The following is an 18,767-nucleotide window of genomic DNA, read 5'->3' on the forward strand; positions in this document are numbered from 1 at the left end:
GGATTACAAGCACTGGACCATTGCACTAGACATTTTGTTTTTATGAAAGTGGGTTTGAGACCCAATAAATCACTGTCTTTGATGTTTTGAGTCCCTTTTTGTAATGAGAACTCAATGGGGTATCTTTGTAAGGTACCTGGCCATAGTATGTAATCAATAATATTATCTATTAGTATTATCACAATTTTTCATCTCAAACGAATTGAACCCAGAGTTAGCACATGTTTCTAATTCTAGATAATTAGATCTTTATCATAAAGTATGTCTTTAATTAATTTCTGGAACATTTATACAAAACAATGAGTTTTCTTATACGCTTCTATTATAATATTGTGAACTCTTATTGTGTTAGGATGATAGAAAATGGTTAACCCTTCTAATATTAAAAAGGAAAGAAAGCTGGTGTGGTGGCACATGCCTTTAATCCCAGCATTCAGGAAGCAGAGGCTGGCAGATTGCTGTGAGTTCAAGGCCAGCATGGTCTACAAGGTGAGTCCAGGACAGCCAAGGCTACACAGAGAAACCCTGTCTCAGAAAAAATAAAGAAAATAAATAAATAAAAGAAAAGAAACTTCCAGAAACTTAAACATATACTTTTACCAACTACATGGAAACTTTCCAATGTATGGAAAATGAATTGTCTATAAGGTTAGCCTGAATAGCTCTGAGGCAGAATTTATTTATAGTCAAACTGATTGCAAACTAATCATTATAAATGGAACTCTATTTCTCCACTAAATGTGGTTTTAACTTGTAAAATATTGGAGACTTTGGAGGTAGAGGAGGAGGAAGGGGAAGGAGAGGTGGAGAGGGAGAGAGAGAGAGAAGGAGGAAGGGAGGGGGGTGAAGCAGGCTGGATAAAGGAAAAAATTAATCCTGAAAATTTTCTCATCATCTCTTCAGCCCCCCCACCCCCCGCCCATCAGAAAAGCTACAGGCACTAAAATTCATTAACATTTCTATGAACATAAATTTGAAATATTCATTTTCATTAAGTAGTCTAGTGAATGTGACAATCTCCAAGGCTGCTAATTTCCTTGACAATGGGCATATACAGCAAGGGAGCCCATGCGTCATTCATGAAGTTCAATTTACTTTTCTTATTTTTTGGCATTTATAACCATGAATAGAAAGCATGCATTGTAGAGGCTATTTTTAAATTATTTTAGATCAGAATTAATAATTTGGCAGGCAGAAATAACCTAAGAATGGTTCTAAGCCTTTTGCTCTTAAGCATCACATATTTCATATTTTCTTGTATTTGTATGTTCATGTATTCATAACATTTTCCCCATGTTCTACTTTGTTTAATACATCTGAACCACTCCAACACTAATATTATTTAGGCAGGTGCATAAAGTAATTTATTGGTGAAATAATGAAATTGAATGAACTCCAAGGGTTCTAGTTTGAGGGCTGAAAGAGACCCTGAAGGTTATAAAATCAAACTGGCCTCCTACTGTGGAATATCTTCTGCATTATTAGCGGAAGGTAGCCATTTCCACTTAATTGACATGTCTCCATGGGAAAAGAAGTTTTTTTCCTTAGGCAGGACTTTATTTCAAGAAGAGTCACTGCTACTTATTTGAAATGACTTCTCTTAAATTCTAAATCTGCGTTACTGAAATCCCTGAACCCTACTTGAGCCATATGTGGTCATAACTCAGGGTGTGCTAGTTGAATCCAATTAAATGCATCTGCACTGGCATCCTACTAGCTTGCTTTTAGGCAGGAACTGGACTGTATCATGCAGTAGTTAAGATATATGACCAGAGAGACTTCTGGCTGTTCCTGTGTGGTTCTTTGCCTAAATCGATAGAATGAGGAAAGCAGGCTGATTTCTAGTGTGCCGGATCTCTTCCAACTACCTAAATGTTTGAATAGAAGAAAAACACTGACATTATCTTCACTGCCTTCAAACTGGGACTTCGGTTGTGTTTCTGCCTTGTCCTCTATTGAAAACACTGGCTCTACCGAGGTCTCTCATCAGTTGGCTTTGGAGCTGAACTGCTCTGGCTATGTTGATTCGTAGGTTTTTGCATGAGCATTGGAATTGCCACTCCTTCTCCGGGTGCTGATCATCCTGCAGCTCTTGGGACTTGCACGCACAGCCCAATTTCTTATAATCAATCTCTACATCTCTATATCTGTCTTGGCTCCTCTCCCCCCTCTGCTGGCATATTTTCCTGGGGAAGCCCAACTTATCACACACTTATTTATTTATTTTTTGTTTTTTTAAGGCAGGGTTTCTCTGTGTAGCCCTGGCTGTCGTGGACTAGCTTTGTGGACCAGGCTGGCCTCAAACTCAGGGTATCCGCCTGCCTCTGCCTCCCAAGTGCTGGGATTAAAGGTGTGTGCCACCACGCGCTGCTTTAACGTTTTTTATTTTTGGTTTTTTTGCTTTAACATTTTTTATTTTTTGTTTTTTTTAATCACACACTTTTGAAGATATGCTTTGTCCCCTGTAACATAATGCTTAAAATATTCAGAAATAGCTGTTACAACTCTCTAAATTTTCTACTTAGATTTCTTGCTTCTTCACTCTGAATTAAGTTATCTTAATATGGCTTTAAAATTTAGGTGCCATTCTTGATACTTTTATAGATTTACTTGGGTCTGATGCCTGGACATCATGATTACTTTGAGTCTTATTTTGTTTCCAGGTGTTATTATGTCACACTACATAAATAAAACTTAGCACTTCAGTTATGCAAGCCTCATATTTTCTTATATTTTACAGTATCCTAAGCTAATGGGCACATTTTAATTTGTCATTTTTATGGGTGAGAAAACAATCCTATTTTATAAAATTTATTTTATAATCAAACATGACTATTGCTTGGAATTTTGTATCTACATTGCTACAGACATGCATTTACATACAGCAGTAGTTTTATATGATTAATTGCATAGATCGTCCATTAAACTTAGTACATGAAAGCAATGCTTTTATTATATAACCCTAAGAAAACAACCAGGTGTCACTGAGAACTCTACTATTGCTTGATGACTTCATGATTGTTTATGTAGGAGATGTGTAGGATGTTTATGGATTATGATAAGGCAAAATCACAGGGTTTTATGATGTCTATCACTAAAGGCATTAGAGTACTAGGCTTTCTTCTATCTTGCTCTTGGGTGACACATTTATAATTGTTTTTGAAGTAGTCTTAAGGTACAACTATGAAATTATACAAAGGAAGGAATGCTGGATTATAGGTACATATCTGAGAAGTTGAAACTGTTTTTATTTTTGAAAATTAAAATAACTTAACAAAATGTATTGGAGTTACTTGTAAGATACATTATCACTACAGATTTCTTACCAGAAATTAGTCTTGGATTTAATGAATGGTCAGTGAATCATGCAATGATCCCTTTCCTCTTACTTTCTAATCAGCAAGCTGAAGAATCAATAAACTTAGGAACAAAGGAGTGCTACTAAGGGCTACATTCACATCTTAGTCCTTTGGGGATGGAAAGATGCCAAAGTTAGCAAAACAAACTATGCCCCGTATAAACAGCAGAGATTAATATTTCAAAGGTTTGAAAGTTCTGTACTGGGGGAGGTCCAAAATGAAGGCACTGGTAGATTTTAGTGTTTGGTAAGGGTCTGTTTTCTTTTTCATAGATGATATTTCTGGCTGTATCCTAATATAGTGAGTGGAGGGGACAAGGCAACTCTCTAGGAAATATCTTTATAAAGAGAGCTCTAGTCATTATCCCAACTTTATCATTGTATCACTCTGCTGAGTAGGTTCCAATATGAATTAAGGGAGACGCAAACATTTAGAACATAGCAATGCCGGCAGCAGCAGCAACAAGAACAACAACATAGACCAGAGCAATTTGAAAGAACCAGGGCTTCTTTGAATTGAAATATTCCATTCATGAGGGAGACTCTTTAAGCAGATCTGGGCCCAGGGGTCCTGCTCAAATAAGGCACCAGCCAAGGACAATACAGGTGGTAAACTTTAAACCCCTACCCAGATATAGCCAATGGACAGAACATTCTCAACAGTTGAGTGGAGAGTGGGGTATGACTTTCACACGAACTCTGGTGCCTCACATTTGACCACATCCCCTGGAGGGGGAGACCTGGTGGCACTCAGAGGAAGGACAGCAGGCTACCAAGAAGAGACTTGATAACCTATGAGCATATACAGGGGGAGGAAATCTCCCTCAGGAACAGTCATAGGGGAGGGGAATAAGGGGAAAATGGGAGGGAGGGAAGAATGGGAGGATACAAGGGATGGGATAACCATTGAGATGTAACAAGAATAAATTAATTAAAAATTAAAAAGACTCAGAAAGAAAACAAAATTTACAAGGTTTAGGAAACACATGAATTTATAAGTATCAGCAAAGTTTGAAACTTAAAAGATTCACAAGGACCATTCCAAAGTTTACATAAACCCTAATGAATGCTGAGATGTGGCACTGACCAGTTGTACTGCTTGAGAAAGGTCATACAGAAAGCTTTAGCGCTTTTGTGCCCCAATGCTGTGGTGGGCCTTTCAGTGATGGCTTTGTGTCACCAAAGATTTTGTAATTTACTCCTCACATGTAAGTAACCTCAACAAACTCACTGAATCTTTACCCTGGACTTGGATGGACTTGTTTCTTCCGTCTCTCATAGAGATAATTTGCTGCCTGAACAGTCACCAAAAACTCTACAAAGTTGGAGGATCAGCGTCAACCTTCTGGCCCAAAATAACTGACAGATCAACAGAACTGCCCACAAGTTGCATAGGGAAATCCAAGGATTCACTGTCATGAATTGTGATCTACTCTGGTGTGGACTCTTGCTGATCTGCTCCCTTTGACTCCCACTAAGTAAACCAAAATACTTATTAGTTCCACAGGGTAGGTGCAGGTGGACTTGTCTTTTCAGTCTCTCATAGGCACCCTATGTGAGAAGAACAGACATTTGCTCATGTCTCTTAACCCAAAACATAGATATTGCTCAGGATATTAAAGAATAAGAGTATGTGGGCAAGGACACAGGTTTTAGACTTGAAATTCATTTCTACTTCTCTGAATGTCCTAAGAGGAGACACTCTCCACTCAAAGGGAAAAGGGGAGATTAAAGATTTTCCTTAATGTGGCAAGTGGGAAAAGCCATTCAAATAATTCTCCATGATTTTTATCCGAAGACATATTTGTATCTCAAGGCTTGTGGCTATACAACCTTCATATGATAGCTTTATTGATTCAATTCCAAACCCTCTTTATACTAAATTCTTTGAATGATTTTTCTATATGCCATTGCTTCATTTTATGGAATCCTGAGGCTATAAAACAATTACTCTGCTCTAAGTTCAAGTAAATTTTCAGATTAACAAGGCTTTATGGCCTTTGCAATTTTAGTTGATTAGATGGCATTAAAAATAAGGAAAATGTCTTTAATTTGTCTCAAAGGACCTAACCAAGGAAAACATTTCCCCAGCCTTAATGGGATGCACATGCAAACTAGTAAATTCTAAAATGTAGGCAATGTTTCCACTTGGTTGGTCACAAAGAAGTTTGGCTCAATCTCGTATTGAACAATACCTACTTTATCATTCTTATAATTTAATTGACATTAAACCCATTAAAGCTGAGCTGTAGTCCAACACATTGTCAATTGAGCAATGGGCTATTTCATAAAACGACAAATTTGCTTATGGAGAGTTATCAAGTATAAAAAGATGACCGGTTTGTTTTGTATTTAGGTAGAAGAAAAGTACAACAAGCAAAAGCCAGCAAATAAATATGGACTCCCTATTTTTGGCATATTTTCCTGGACCACATGATAGTTTTATTCTTAAGATTTTATATTTCTTTACATCGCTTACTCAATTGTTAAGATACAAAATGTTTTAAACACACTGTAGAGCTACGCAGCACTGAGACTTCTGGGTGAGTAGATGCATGTGTCTTCAGTGGAATGAAGGCTGCTCAGTTTGCAGCATCTACAAGACATCCTCCCTTTTGGTTATAAATTCTTGGCACTTTACCCTGAAGCCAAGTTCTGCTTCAGCTTCTGGGGTCAGCTCTGACCTTTAGCAGAGATGATACTGGGATGTCTAGACCTGTCCTGCCTTTGTTTCATGCAGGATCCCTGGCCCTGCTGAAAGCAGCTGTTACACTGGTCATGGAGCCTCTGCTGCCTCCTCGCCTGTCTGTTGCAGAGGGCTGTGGTGGAGTAGATCTGGCCATGACTCCCCATGCCTCCATAAGCCTTGTATTGGTCGTTTTAGGTCTCTGAATCCCAAATACTGTAGCTCTCAGATGTTGTCTCAGTGTTTTTATTAGGGAGAAGTCACCTGATACTGTGTTGTTAGTTTGACACATGGAAGGCAATGGAGCTAAAGTTCTTGTTTAGTTTGTAATTTCTACCATGTTCCTGCCTCCATAGATTCCTTTAGGCAATAGTCAATTTCTGCCTTATTTATTGTTTTGGTCATTATCATTACAATCAATTTGATTGGAAGGTTACATATTTTCTAGAATAATAAAGGAATTTGCTATCTTAAGAAAAATTGTCAATCTACATAGCAGAAAAACTCACTACACATTGTAAGAACTATGAATTTGGGCAGAATATGCCGGTAATTCTTAATATAGTTAATTAAAATTCTTTGAAAAATTCGTTGCTCTTTAACTGAAGGAAGAAAGTCAAGGGTCTTAGAATTTTAAGACAGTTTCAGATCAGAAGCTTTCTAAAAGAAGGCAGAGTTTAAGAAAATCACAAAATCAGTGGACAAATAGTCAAAGGTGAATGGTAACCTGTATCTGTCATCAGACCATCAATTATTCTTCGATTTCTACTCCAGTTTCAAAGGTAATAATTTACTTGCTGAACAAAAATTGTTTTATTTATTAACTATTATCAGCCATTAATAAATTATCATGTTTATGTTTCTAATTTGGTGATTTTTGGCATGTAAATCAAGTCACCATTAAAACTTTCACAAACAATATCTTTTAACATTTACTACATTTTTTATGATATTTAAAATGAAAATATTAGTTGAAGAACATTTCTGAATTTTCTTATTCATTCCATTGGTAATAGGATGACAGTGCTCTAAATTTAGTGCTCTCTCTATAGGATCAGTTTTATTTCTATATAATGAGACTAGAAAGTTGATGTAACTGCCCAATAGCACAATAGAGAAACACATTTATTCTTCATTAATACTGTAAAGTCAGCTGGAAGTTTTTAAAATTTCTCTTTCCTTCTTGACATTTAGCTTTAGAAAGTATTTTAGACACCCACAATACACATCTGCTGATCTTTCACATTTCAATAAGTGATAGAATTAATTCCTGAATATTTTTGTGACTCTCAAAAACTAATAAATGGTCTGTTTCTGCTATTCACAATGAATAGGCTCAAATGCCTGCAGGTTGAAGGCTGAGAGACAATGGTACAAGAGTATCTTGTCAGGTCAGATCTTAGTAATTAAAATGTTCATGTTATTAAGAAAACAATCAATGTAAAACAATCTTATATTACAGACCAAAATCAGCTCATGGCTGTGAAAAAATATTAACCCTCTGCCCTAAAGCACATGCCTACTGCAGTATCATTTATATATTTTTCATTAGTTAAAAACACACCATTAACACAGTGTTTTTCTAAAAGACCATTTACAATCCTTCAGGTTTACTGAAGAGTAAATTTTTTTAATTCACCTAATGAAGCTTGGATACTAGAAGATTATGAGAGAAGATGAAGAAAGCACGAATTTATAAATTTATGAATTAAAATAAGCAGACTTTCCTTAATTGGCCAAAGAGATAATGTCACTGAAATCACCCTTGAACCTCCAATATTAGGAAAAATGCCACGAACTGTGAACCCTTTGAAATGGTGGCAGCTAAAGATATCCCAGTACTAATTAACTCAGAGAAAGGTTGAATTTAATTGGGTCAAGTAAACATTCCTCTTCCTCATTCCCTTTCCAAGTAACTCACAACTTTCAATCTCCAGGGTGCAGTTTTGTTCATCTAGAGGGTATCTTCGAAGATCCATCATGCATGCTGCAGTGGTTGTGATCCTACAGGATGAGAGAAGAGAAAGACATACTGTAAGTAGGAACCTTTCATGGACACACAGAGACCACACAACAAACAGGTTAAATTACAATTTTTAAGGAGTGAAATTTGATTTCCAAGCTTCCTAGCCCCAAATCATATTTATTAGGTGGCCAAAAATTGAAAATCTCCTAAGAGACTACCATAAGCAATTAAACAGTAGTAGAGTAGATAACTTAGGCAAAGAGAGAGAAATGGATAAATTCCTAGAAAGCTGCAACCTCACAATAAATAAAAAGTCTGAACATAGCAATGACTTAGAGGTTAAATTAGTAATCAACACATTAACAAAAAAGAACCAGTGTCATATGACTTCATGGGTGAATTTTCCAAGCATTCAAAGAGAAATTGGTGCTCACTCTTCTCAGTCTCTTTCAAAAATTATGAGCACATGCCAGAATACACTTTATGAGGTATTCACCCCTCAACTGCTAAACCACTCAAAGGCAATAGAGAAGAAAAGAAAATGTTAGGGCAGTATTTCTCATGAATATTTAATATAACTCCCATGTTAAACCAATTTAATAGCCCATTAAAAGAATTAGATGGTGTAGTACGAAATATAATTATTCTAATGTCTAAATGTTTACAAAATAGTCAACCAGTACAACCTAACACTAAGATATATTCTGAAGTCAGTGAAAGAGAAGTCAAAGATAAGGTTAGTTAACATACTATACCATAGTACCATGAGGAAACCCACATGATTATTTCAGCAGATTCAGAGAAATCAAAATCTCTACGTCTAAGGTCTGGAACAAAGCAAAGATTCCAATATTTTTTTTACTTCTATTGAATATAGAATTGTAGTCCTAGCCTCAAATCAGAAGGGAATCAATGGCATTATGTCTGTTGTAGACTGCTTGATTGCATAGATAGAAAGCGGTGAAGAGTTCCTAAAAAAGAGCTACCGGAACTGGCGTCTGGACCATGTGAACTGATAGGATACAACGAGGATTTGGAAAACAAGCACTGTTATTTGTATAATACACCAGCACAGAAATCTCTGAAAAGGCAATCCCATTTACTGAAGCAAGAACAATATACTTAGGATTTGAGTTAGCCAGGGAGGAGACAGACCTGTATGCTGAAAATGGTAAAACCTCCATGAAGGAAAGCTGAAAAGACAAATAAGTGGAAACATGATCGATGCTCTTCAGTCAGAATTAGTGTCCTGAAAATGTATGACAAAGTATTCTCTCAGATCAATGCTAATAACTGCCAAAACGCCAATGATGTCTTTGTGAAAAAATTATTGTAGTAAAATATGCATGCCATTAAGCTTACTATTTTAGGCAATAACTTTGTTTTATGTTTTACAAAAATAGAAGAAGTAATTCTAAAATTCATATGGAAACATAAAAGGCCAGTAACTCACCAAGGAAACATTGAGCAGGAAGAACACAATTGTGTCATACAGTAAGACAAACAATGGGTAATCATTTACTTTTCTTTTTCTCTTTAATAGTAGCCCCACATGTGTTTAATGCTATTTCTTTGTAGTTTTGATTTAATTACCCTTAGAATTACTGGGCACTTCTGCTCATGTCTGTTGACTCAAAAAAATTTTTTTTAAAAAATTTGGAGTCTTTGTTCTGTTTACAATAGAGATACTTATACTTTTGTTGGGATTGCTCTTTTTACATTTTGGGTATTAACCATTTAAGAAATACACAGATTACACACATTACAAGCTCGTTATTTTCCTTACTATATAAAAATTTTTAGTTTGCTTTAATCCCACCCATCTGATTTTGCTTTTGTTGTCCGGGACTTTTGTTTCATGGCTACAAAGTTCTTACCAAGCCTAGTGCCAAAATTTCCCCTTGTGATTTGTTGGCACTTTACTTTTTTATGTTTGATTCTTTGATGATCTTTGGTTGATTTTATATGTTGTGAGGTAGATATCAAAATTTCTGGAGCATTTTGAATGTAGATGTTCAGTATTTAAAACAAAATTTGTTGAAGAGATCATCTTTTCTATTTGTTCTTGGTGTCTTTGTTGATGATCAGCTAAGTGTAGATATGTCTTTATATCTGGGTTCTCTGGTCCTACTCACTTTTGTTTATTATAAAATTGTATTATAATTTGATGTTATAAAATGTGTACCTTTGACTTTGAGTTCAACATTTATTGATTATGGCCAGCTCTTTGTTATGCCTAGATTTTGAAAGTCTTTATTATGAAAATGTATTGAGCTTTTTCTGCATCTTTTATGAAGATCATGCAGGTTCATCCTATTGTGGGCTTATCTTACACTTCAATTTGTATATGTTCAACAACCCTCTTATTCTTGAAATAAATGCTACTTGTTCCTGGTGAAGGGTTAATTTAGTACATTGTTGAATTTAGTTTGCTAGCATTCCATTATATTCATTATTAATGTAATTAATTCATCATGCACAATAGTTACATGACAAAGACATCACAGTAAAGCTGTCAAAAACTTTGTAGTTCTGGTTGACTCTTAGTGTTAGCTCACTAATGCTGTGAGCTTGGGGTAGCTAAATAAGCTCCATTAGGCTTAGTGACCTCATAAATCAATGAACCTACTAACCAGGACTACTGTGTGGATAGAAAAGATCTAATGTGTGTGTAATTATTCTCCCAGTACTCTATATTCTGTACTTAACAGATATTCCTTATATATAAGTTGCTCTTATAGCTGTTATGTGTCATGCCACTTCTCATATTCTCTAGCATCTTAACAATGTCTACATCAGTATCTGCTGAATTTTGAATAGGAGGAAGTTTTACTACGCACCAAATATCACCCATCCCCCCCCCCCAATGCCACCCAATACAACAGCAGCAATGAAATCAGCCTTTTATGCCTTATGGTGTCTCACAGACCCTACTTGAACTGTCAGATTAATTTCCCAAACCCTGACCCATTCACACTTAAAAGGTTTTGTGAGGGAGGAAACAGTGTCCTGGAGTCCAAGCTTAAAGCACACTTACAGGCTCCAGTGACCTTAGGAACTGGTGGTAAATTCTAGGACCCTGACTCTGGATGTCCTACCTGGACTTCTATCATCCCTTGATTTTTCTATTGGGCTGTTTTTCTGGAATATAGAGTCTGAGAGTAACTCAAAATCAAATGGCTACTCTACTCTTCATAGTTATGTGATATCACTTTAGAAAATACTTTCTTAAAGATATAGGCCTATATAAAGTGTAAGTTCTAAAGACACAGATTTAACTGTAAGTTTCTTTTATGTTATACTTTAGTAGATATGTGCTGGTTAGTGTTTTCCATTTTTTTCATTTTTGTCAACGTGACACAAGCTAAGGTCATCTGGGAAGAGGGAAGCTCAAGTGAGAAAATGCCTTCATCCAATATGCCTGTGGGCAAGTCTTTGGGACATCTTCTTGATTAGTGACTGATATGGGGGGTGTCTGGCTCACTATGGTGGTGCGACTGCTGGGCAGGTAGTCCTGGGTTGTATAAAAAAGCAAGCTGAACAAACTACAGGGAGCAGTGCAGAGCTGATGGCGTCCATCTTTTCTGCTTCAGGTTCTGCTTCTCTGCTCTCCTGACTCCATGTTCCTGCACTACCTGAGTTTATGTCTTTGACTTGGGTTGCTTAATAACTCATGGTTATAGTCTTTATCACAACAATGGAAAGCAAACTGGAGAAATGACTGTATATGGACATTTCTTTGCAAATTGTTTTAGCAAGGGGAAGTCTCTGCTACACTAGTTCATATCACAAAGTTTCTGTATTAGTAAATAATAAGTCTGTCTCATGAAAACTGACTTTACTCTTAACCTTTCATGTGTGGAAATGACATAATTCACCTTCTTTTTTTATTTTTAAATTTATTCACTTTACATCCTGACCATAACCCCCTCCTTTTTAATCTCCTCCCAGTCCTACCCTCCTTCCCTTCTCCCCCTCCCTCTCTCCCCTATTCCTGAGAGAAGGAGGGCTCCTCTACCCACTCATACCACCTCATCTCTGATACGGACTTTGTTGCCTACTTTTTTTTTTTCCTTATAAAATAATTATATTGTCAGTAGCAGCCAAACTAAGCTTTCATTCTGAAAACAACATAGTTGTTACATCTATGTACAAAATTGAACTGATGTGATAGATAGAAGGTATTAATTGCATGTTTATCTTTTTCACTTTGGACACATGTTGGCAGATGTTGCCTACTTTTTTTGATACTTTCTTAATCCCACTGGTGGGCATTTATGTTGCTTCCTATTGTTTAGTTTTGTAAATGAAGATGTTCTGGATTTATTATAACACAACAGTATACACACATGTATGCTACATATAGTACAATAGGATACTAGATATGGACATATATCTCAGTGTATAATTAGCTATTATAACATACAGCACAGATATGTATACCAACATTACATGTTCATTTACATATATATGCACACATAACATACAGGTGTGTCTCACTTAATATTAGGGCACATTCTGGGAAGTCCATTGCTTATGATGCACGAACATTATAGAACATGGTTCCACAAAGCTGGGTAGTGTAGGTTTATTTCTTGGGATAACCCGTTGGTGTAGCTGAGAGGGTGAGAAGCACAAACTACATAAAACTGCCAGCAACGTAATATCTTTTGGTTTACAGTAAACTTATGTTTTTAAGTTAAAGGGGAACCTTCTAAAGTGATAATGGCTAGTATTATAAATGCACAAACAAAGAGCACAGCCATGTAATGACTGCACTTTCATGACCATCAGCAGAGTAGGCTTGTTTATAGCTGCATGTCTATAAACCAGTGAGAAGCTCACTGTGATGGTGTGCTACGATGTAAACACAGTGTTACCACTAGGAAGAGAAGGTTTCTGTCTTGTTATAATATTAGGGGGCCACCATAATACGTGGGGTGATTACTGATCCAAACTTCATTGTGGTGCATAGTTTATACAAACTGTACATACATATAAAATGTGGATCCTCTGGAAAAAAATAATACAAAATGAGATACTATAGGCAACATCAATAAAACTATATTGTATTCATGTAAAGTCACTTCCTAAGCAAAAATATCCTATCTGTTTTAATGAACATATACATCAGAGTGTACATTATTGATAGCAAAGTGAGTTGTTCTAGGACTATATGTGCTTTCAACAATGTTAGTTAATCCCTAGTACTTTGCTAATTCTTCTTGGCTCTCCTTAGGAAGGTGAAAGTTCATCTGGACACTCTTGGAGCCTTCTTACCCAGAACATGAGCCAATTTAATTCAGATTTACCACATAAGGGATTTTATTATATTTCAGCATTCTTCCTGCTTCCATGACCATACGGGTCATTTAATTTAAACTCATCATCATCAATATGGCATGCTATCTTTAGTTTTCTGAACATACAGTTTTACAACACAACTATTGCAGACTGAATATCATTTTAATACCTTGAGTTAAGTTGCACAATCTATACTAAAACACTTGTTAAAGTCACTCTGTCTGCTGGAGACTTTGACGTATGATAAAAGACTGAAGATCTGCACCCATGAGCATGCACTGGGAATTCCCCATATTCCTCCTATTCCCCAGAACTCAGAAGTGACATCTCTTCTCAGGAAGGTCTTTGTTCCACCAGGGACATTTGGCAATGTCTTCAGACATTATTGATGATTACATTGACCCTGGACTTTGATACTAGAATCGAGCTTAATGGAGGCCGGAGTTGCTGCTAAGCATCCCACAGTGACAAGAGAGTCTTCCAGAACACCAACTGTCAACTGTTCAACACTACCATCGTTGAGGCTAAGGACATCTGTGACAGAGTGCTTTTGAACATTTTTCCTCTGATGAAATCTTTAATAAAATGAAATCTCATAGGAAACTCCAATCTATACAGCATAAGTTTGTATTAAATCACTTCATAATCTTAATGTGATTAATATATACATATATATGTATATATATGCATATATGTTTAAGGAGAACACACATTTGAAAGCAAGGACAATATATGATTTTGATCCTTAATCTCTCTTAATACCAATTTATTTTTGTTGTGTTTTAAAATTATTTTAGTTTTTGAAATTGTAATATGATTGCATAATTTACCTTCCTCCCTCTAAACCTCCCATATGCCCCTCTTTGCACTCTTTAAAATCCATGGCTTCTGGTTAACCCTGGCCCATGGGGGATTGTGAAGACTGAAGCACCAACCAAGGACCATGCATGGACTGGACCTAGGCCCCCCCACATATATACCTGGTGGGCAGCTTGGTCTTCATGTGGGTCCCTTAGAAAGGGGACAGGGGCTTCTCTGACAAGGACTTAGTTGCCTGCTTTTTGATCACTTCCCCCTGGCTGGGCTGCTTTGTCAGGCCACTGAGGAAGAAGATGTGCTCAGTCCTTATGTGACTTGATGTTCTAGGGTGAGTTGATGGTGGGGGCTCCGCTTTTCTGAGGGATAGGGGAAGGGAAATAGGGAGAAGAGGGAGGGAGCATGGGAGGAGGAGGAGAGGAGGAAGGGCTATGACTAGGATGTAAAATAAATAAATAAATAGATAAATAAATATTCATGGTTTCCCTTTTCACTAACTGTTGCTACATTCATGTCTGTATATATGCTCTTTTTTTTTTTTTTTGGTTTTTTTGAGACAGGGTTTCTTTGTGTAGCCTTGGCTGTCCTGGACTCCCTTTGTAGACCAGGCTGGCCTCGAACTCAGGTCGATCCACCTGCCTCTGCCTCCTGAGTGCTGGGATTAAAGGCGTGCACCACCACACCCAGCTATATCTGTTCTTAAATACATAACTACAACCTGCACAGACTGTATAATGTTACTTATATGCGTGTTTTCAGGGATTATGATGAAAATTCCAAATTTTGCAAAAAGTAACTGAATTTATGGTTTCAATTTGTTATGATTAATTTATTCATTTATACCTGTAAGACGTAAAATTGATTTCATTACCAGAATCCACATGACCAAGGCTTGACCCGCACTCTGTGATTTGTGCTATTACTGCTTGGGTCCCTTGACTTCTTCTCCTCACATATCCCATTGTGATATAAAATAGAAACGATTAATAAATTAATCAAGAAAACAACTCATGGACTTTCAGGAAATGTAGCTGCTGGGGTTGCCTGACACAGAACACCTCCATCTTGAGTTGTCTGTCTTGTAAATTTCAAAGTCCCAGAAGGGTTTCAGGAGCCCAACTTTGACTAGGTGGATACTTTCTTCAAATTATTTAGTAGTAGCTGGAAGAAAGCCACAAAAATACTAATATGGTCCATGAATACTTATCAAGACCTTCTTGAAGAGAAAGAATACTGGGACTGAGACAGGGATCTGACACAGCTCACATATCTAGGGTTTAGTCTGGGAGACATGGAGAGAGCTGGAGTTTAATGCTGAGTATTTGGTATTTCTCGATGTCATAACCACTTAACCCAGTTAAGTGAACTGAGTGTATGAGCAATTGGCATGGGGAAAAATTGCTCAGCAGAGCTCCCCAAGACCATCAACAAAAAGAGAGATGTCCCCAGGCAGAACTATCTGGCTCTTGTGTCTTTGGGTGAGAGTCACCAGCAAACCTCCTCTAAGAATGATATCTCTCTGTGTTTTCATTCGTTCTCCTTGTCTAATATGATAGCTGGAAGCAATGATGCAGCGCTATTGTTAATTCACACCCTCCTGGCAACGCACTCACTCTGAATTAAGCAAGATGATTATATGAACATTTTGTGGAATTAAAGGTATCAAAGATCACAAAACTAGATTGATTAAGGGCTTCAAAGTTGAATCATTTCTTTTAAACATTCTGTTTCTAATGTTCTACACTGAAGGTATTTATCCTCTGTGTGTGGAAATACTATTATTGGCAGATTGTGAATCAAAGAACAAGAGGGAAGAACCAGCTACAGGCAAAGCCATTAACTAGATGTTATAAAGACAGATTTCCCAGAGGTGGCTGCATGAAAGCAGATCATTCATCTGTTCTTTCAAAGTCATTTAGAACAGCTTACATTATAATCTAATTTATCGACATTTTGAAGGTTAGATCAGAAACTGCAGTGGGCTGTTATAACTGTGGTCCCAGGAGCAGGAATGCTGCTACTGCTCCTCCTATTCATTAAGGTTTAAGCTGCACAGCCCTCGACCTTAGGCACCACTGGAACTGCAAATCATCTCTAATTTCTGAGGCTGGCATGGTTCTCGATGCTGACAAAACTCTATCCAGGGAGTGTCGGCCCATAAGTGGCTTAAACCCCAGGTACACTTGCCTGTGAGGTTGTGAGGGGCAATGATAAGATTGCTATCAGTCCCATTCAGCGAAGTGTTTGCAGAATGGCCCATGGCTTGTTTGGCCTCTCAGAAACATCATTAATCCTTGTTAGGTGTACCACACAAAGAAACTGATATGAAAAGATGATAGGATAGCCTGTGTCATGGCTAATAAGCACACAGGCATTCCCTTCTCACCCTAGAATGTGTGCTTCTACATTGGCCACTCTAACTTTGACTGGGTGCTAGGGAGGTTAGACTGTGTAGCAAGCACATGGGTTTTTGAAGATGAAATCCCATTGACATGAGGCATGACTGATAAGGAAACAAAAAGGATGCCTCTGTTTTACTATGTGTGAGCTTTTAGGAAACTTACATGTGAGAACCAAGTGGGTCAATGCTTAAAAAGCCTAAAATATTCACTCATACTCACATCTTGTATCAAATTTCAAGATTTTTTTGCCTTACTGTGATAACATATTTTTCTCTGTTCACCTAATCTAGGACTAACAAACAGCAAATGTGCACTTGGGAGCACAGGAGCATATATACTAAACTGTGCATTGATACTTTATTCTCGTTGGGACTGAATTCTATATTGTGACAGCATTAATGGGGCTGCCTCCTGTAACTGTTATCTACTGAGACAGTTGTTCTTGATTAAGCCAACTCATCTTGAGTAGGACTTTTCTGTTTCCATACTGGAGATGGAGAAACCACACAAGTCCTTTGGGAGCTTCAGCAACTTGGGGGAAGATATTAAGCTCACACAGCTAGGAGATTGTAGGTTTTACCCACTGTTACCTCCTAGACCTGTGGGGTCATTGTGGCTTAGGTAGTATCATATGGCTAGGATGGTACATGGCAGGCACTGTACTGAGCATTGTAGACTGTAACCATGAAAAATAGCCATATACTGGCTTAAGACTATACAAATTTACTTTAAAGTTCTGGAGGCCCATCATGAAATCAGGGCTGTTAAGGCTGCTTATTGTACAAGCCTGAACATTGAGTTTAATTCCTGGAAATTATGGTGTAAGGAGAGAGCCAGCTCTCCAAACTTGTCTTCTGACCTCCACACACGTATTGTGGCACTGTTTTGTCTGTACACACACACACACACACACACACACTCTTAAACATGTATAAACACTTTATTTTATTTTTTGGTCAAGCATATTCGGTTCTATCCCTAGTCTCTGGGCTGTCCAGCCTGTCTGGTTACTGCCGTCCAGGCAGTGTCAGGCATGGGATCTCTCTTGTGGTATGAGTCTCAAGTTGGACCAGCTATTGGTTGGCCACTCCCACAAGTTCTACACCATTACCCCAATGTTTCTTGCAAGCTGAAAGCTTTGCTTGGTTACAAAAGATGACCAGTTCAGGATCTCTATCCCCCATTACTAGAAGTTTTTGTTAAGGTCACCTTTATAGATTCCAGGGAACTTCCACTAATTTTAAAAAGAAGTCCTGACTTGCAGCTGAAATTCATATGGAAAAGTTGGGGGATGGAAGTACCTGGAGGCGTCAGGAGCTACACAAGGAGATCATCAAAGCCAGTGGCTCTGGACCCAGTGGGTCCTGCACAAACTGATGCATCCACCAAGGACAATGCATGCAGGAACCTAACCCCCTGTTTAGATGTAGCCGATGGACATCTCATTCTCCATGTGGAGGGGTCGGGGGATCAGGGACTGCCTCTGACATGAACTCTGGTGCCCGTGATTTTATTGCTTCCCTTTGGTGGGATGGCCTTGCGGGCACACAGAAGAAGGGGATGCAGGGTATCCAGATGAGGCTGTGGTCATATTGTGGGAGGGTGCCCCTACCTTGTTAGAGGAATAGGGAAGGGCAATAGGGTAGAAGGGGGAGGGAGGATGGGAATGGGAGGATATGAGTGAGGGGGTAACAATTGGGATGTAATGTGAATAAATTATAAAAAATTAAAAAATTAAAAATTAAAGAAAGAAGTCCTTAAATCAAAGCATAACTTCTTTGACATGGTGGGAGATACTCAGTTTTCTTGTCCTTTCCATATTCCAGAGGCTATTTGCAAACATTGCCTTTGAAGCCTTTCTTCAACCTTTGAATCATATTTCTGCCAACTCCACTTCCCTTCTCATGTCTCCCCAGTTGCTGATAGTCTGCTCTCTTTAAAGACTCCTGAGCTTCCATTGGGCCCATCTGTAGAGTCTCCTTCACTGTATCAGATAATATACTCTCAGGCATTGGGAATTGGGACATGACAGCCCAGGGAAAAGCAATGTTCTGACTATCATAAGTGAATTGTTTAGTTCCCTACTTGTATTAGTCTTAATGTGCTATTGTCACATCGAAGCTAAGGGCAGTGACACCTGATGTAGATGTAGAAATGCTCCAAGTTCAGAGTGTGTCATGGTAATATGTCCAGATTCAGGCAAGCTGGACTCTAGAGCAGTGGCCTCTCTAGATG

At 37.8% G+C, this 18,767-nt stretch overlaps 1 protein-coding gene across 2 annotated transcripts in view; it reads right to left on the bottom strand.

The window, feature by feature from the left end:
• The window catches only part of GABRB1 (gamma-aminobutyric acid type A receptor subunit beta1), a 458,545-nt gene that overhangs the window by 97,189 nt on the left and 342,589 nt on the right, over nucleotides 1-18,767 (bottom strand). For both annotated transcript variants that reach the window (XM_084798648.1, XM_084798647.1), the window contains exon 5: nucleotides 7,966-8,048. In XM_084798648.1, coding sequence (XP_084654774.1) covers nucleotides 7,966-8,048 — 83 coding nt within the window. The remainder of the gene's footprint in view (nucleotides 1-7,965; nucleotides 8,049-18,767) is intronic.

This window comes from Acomys minous (genome assembly GCF_964271855.1).
Source record: "Acomys minous genome assembly, chromosome: 10".
Lineage (NCBI taxonomy): Eukaryota > Metazoa > Chordata > Mammalia > Rodentia > Muridae > Acomys > Acomys minous.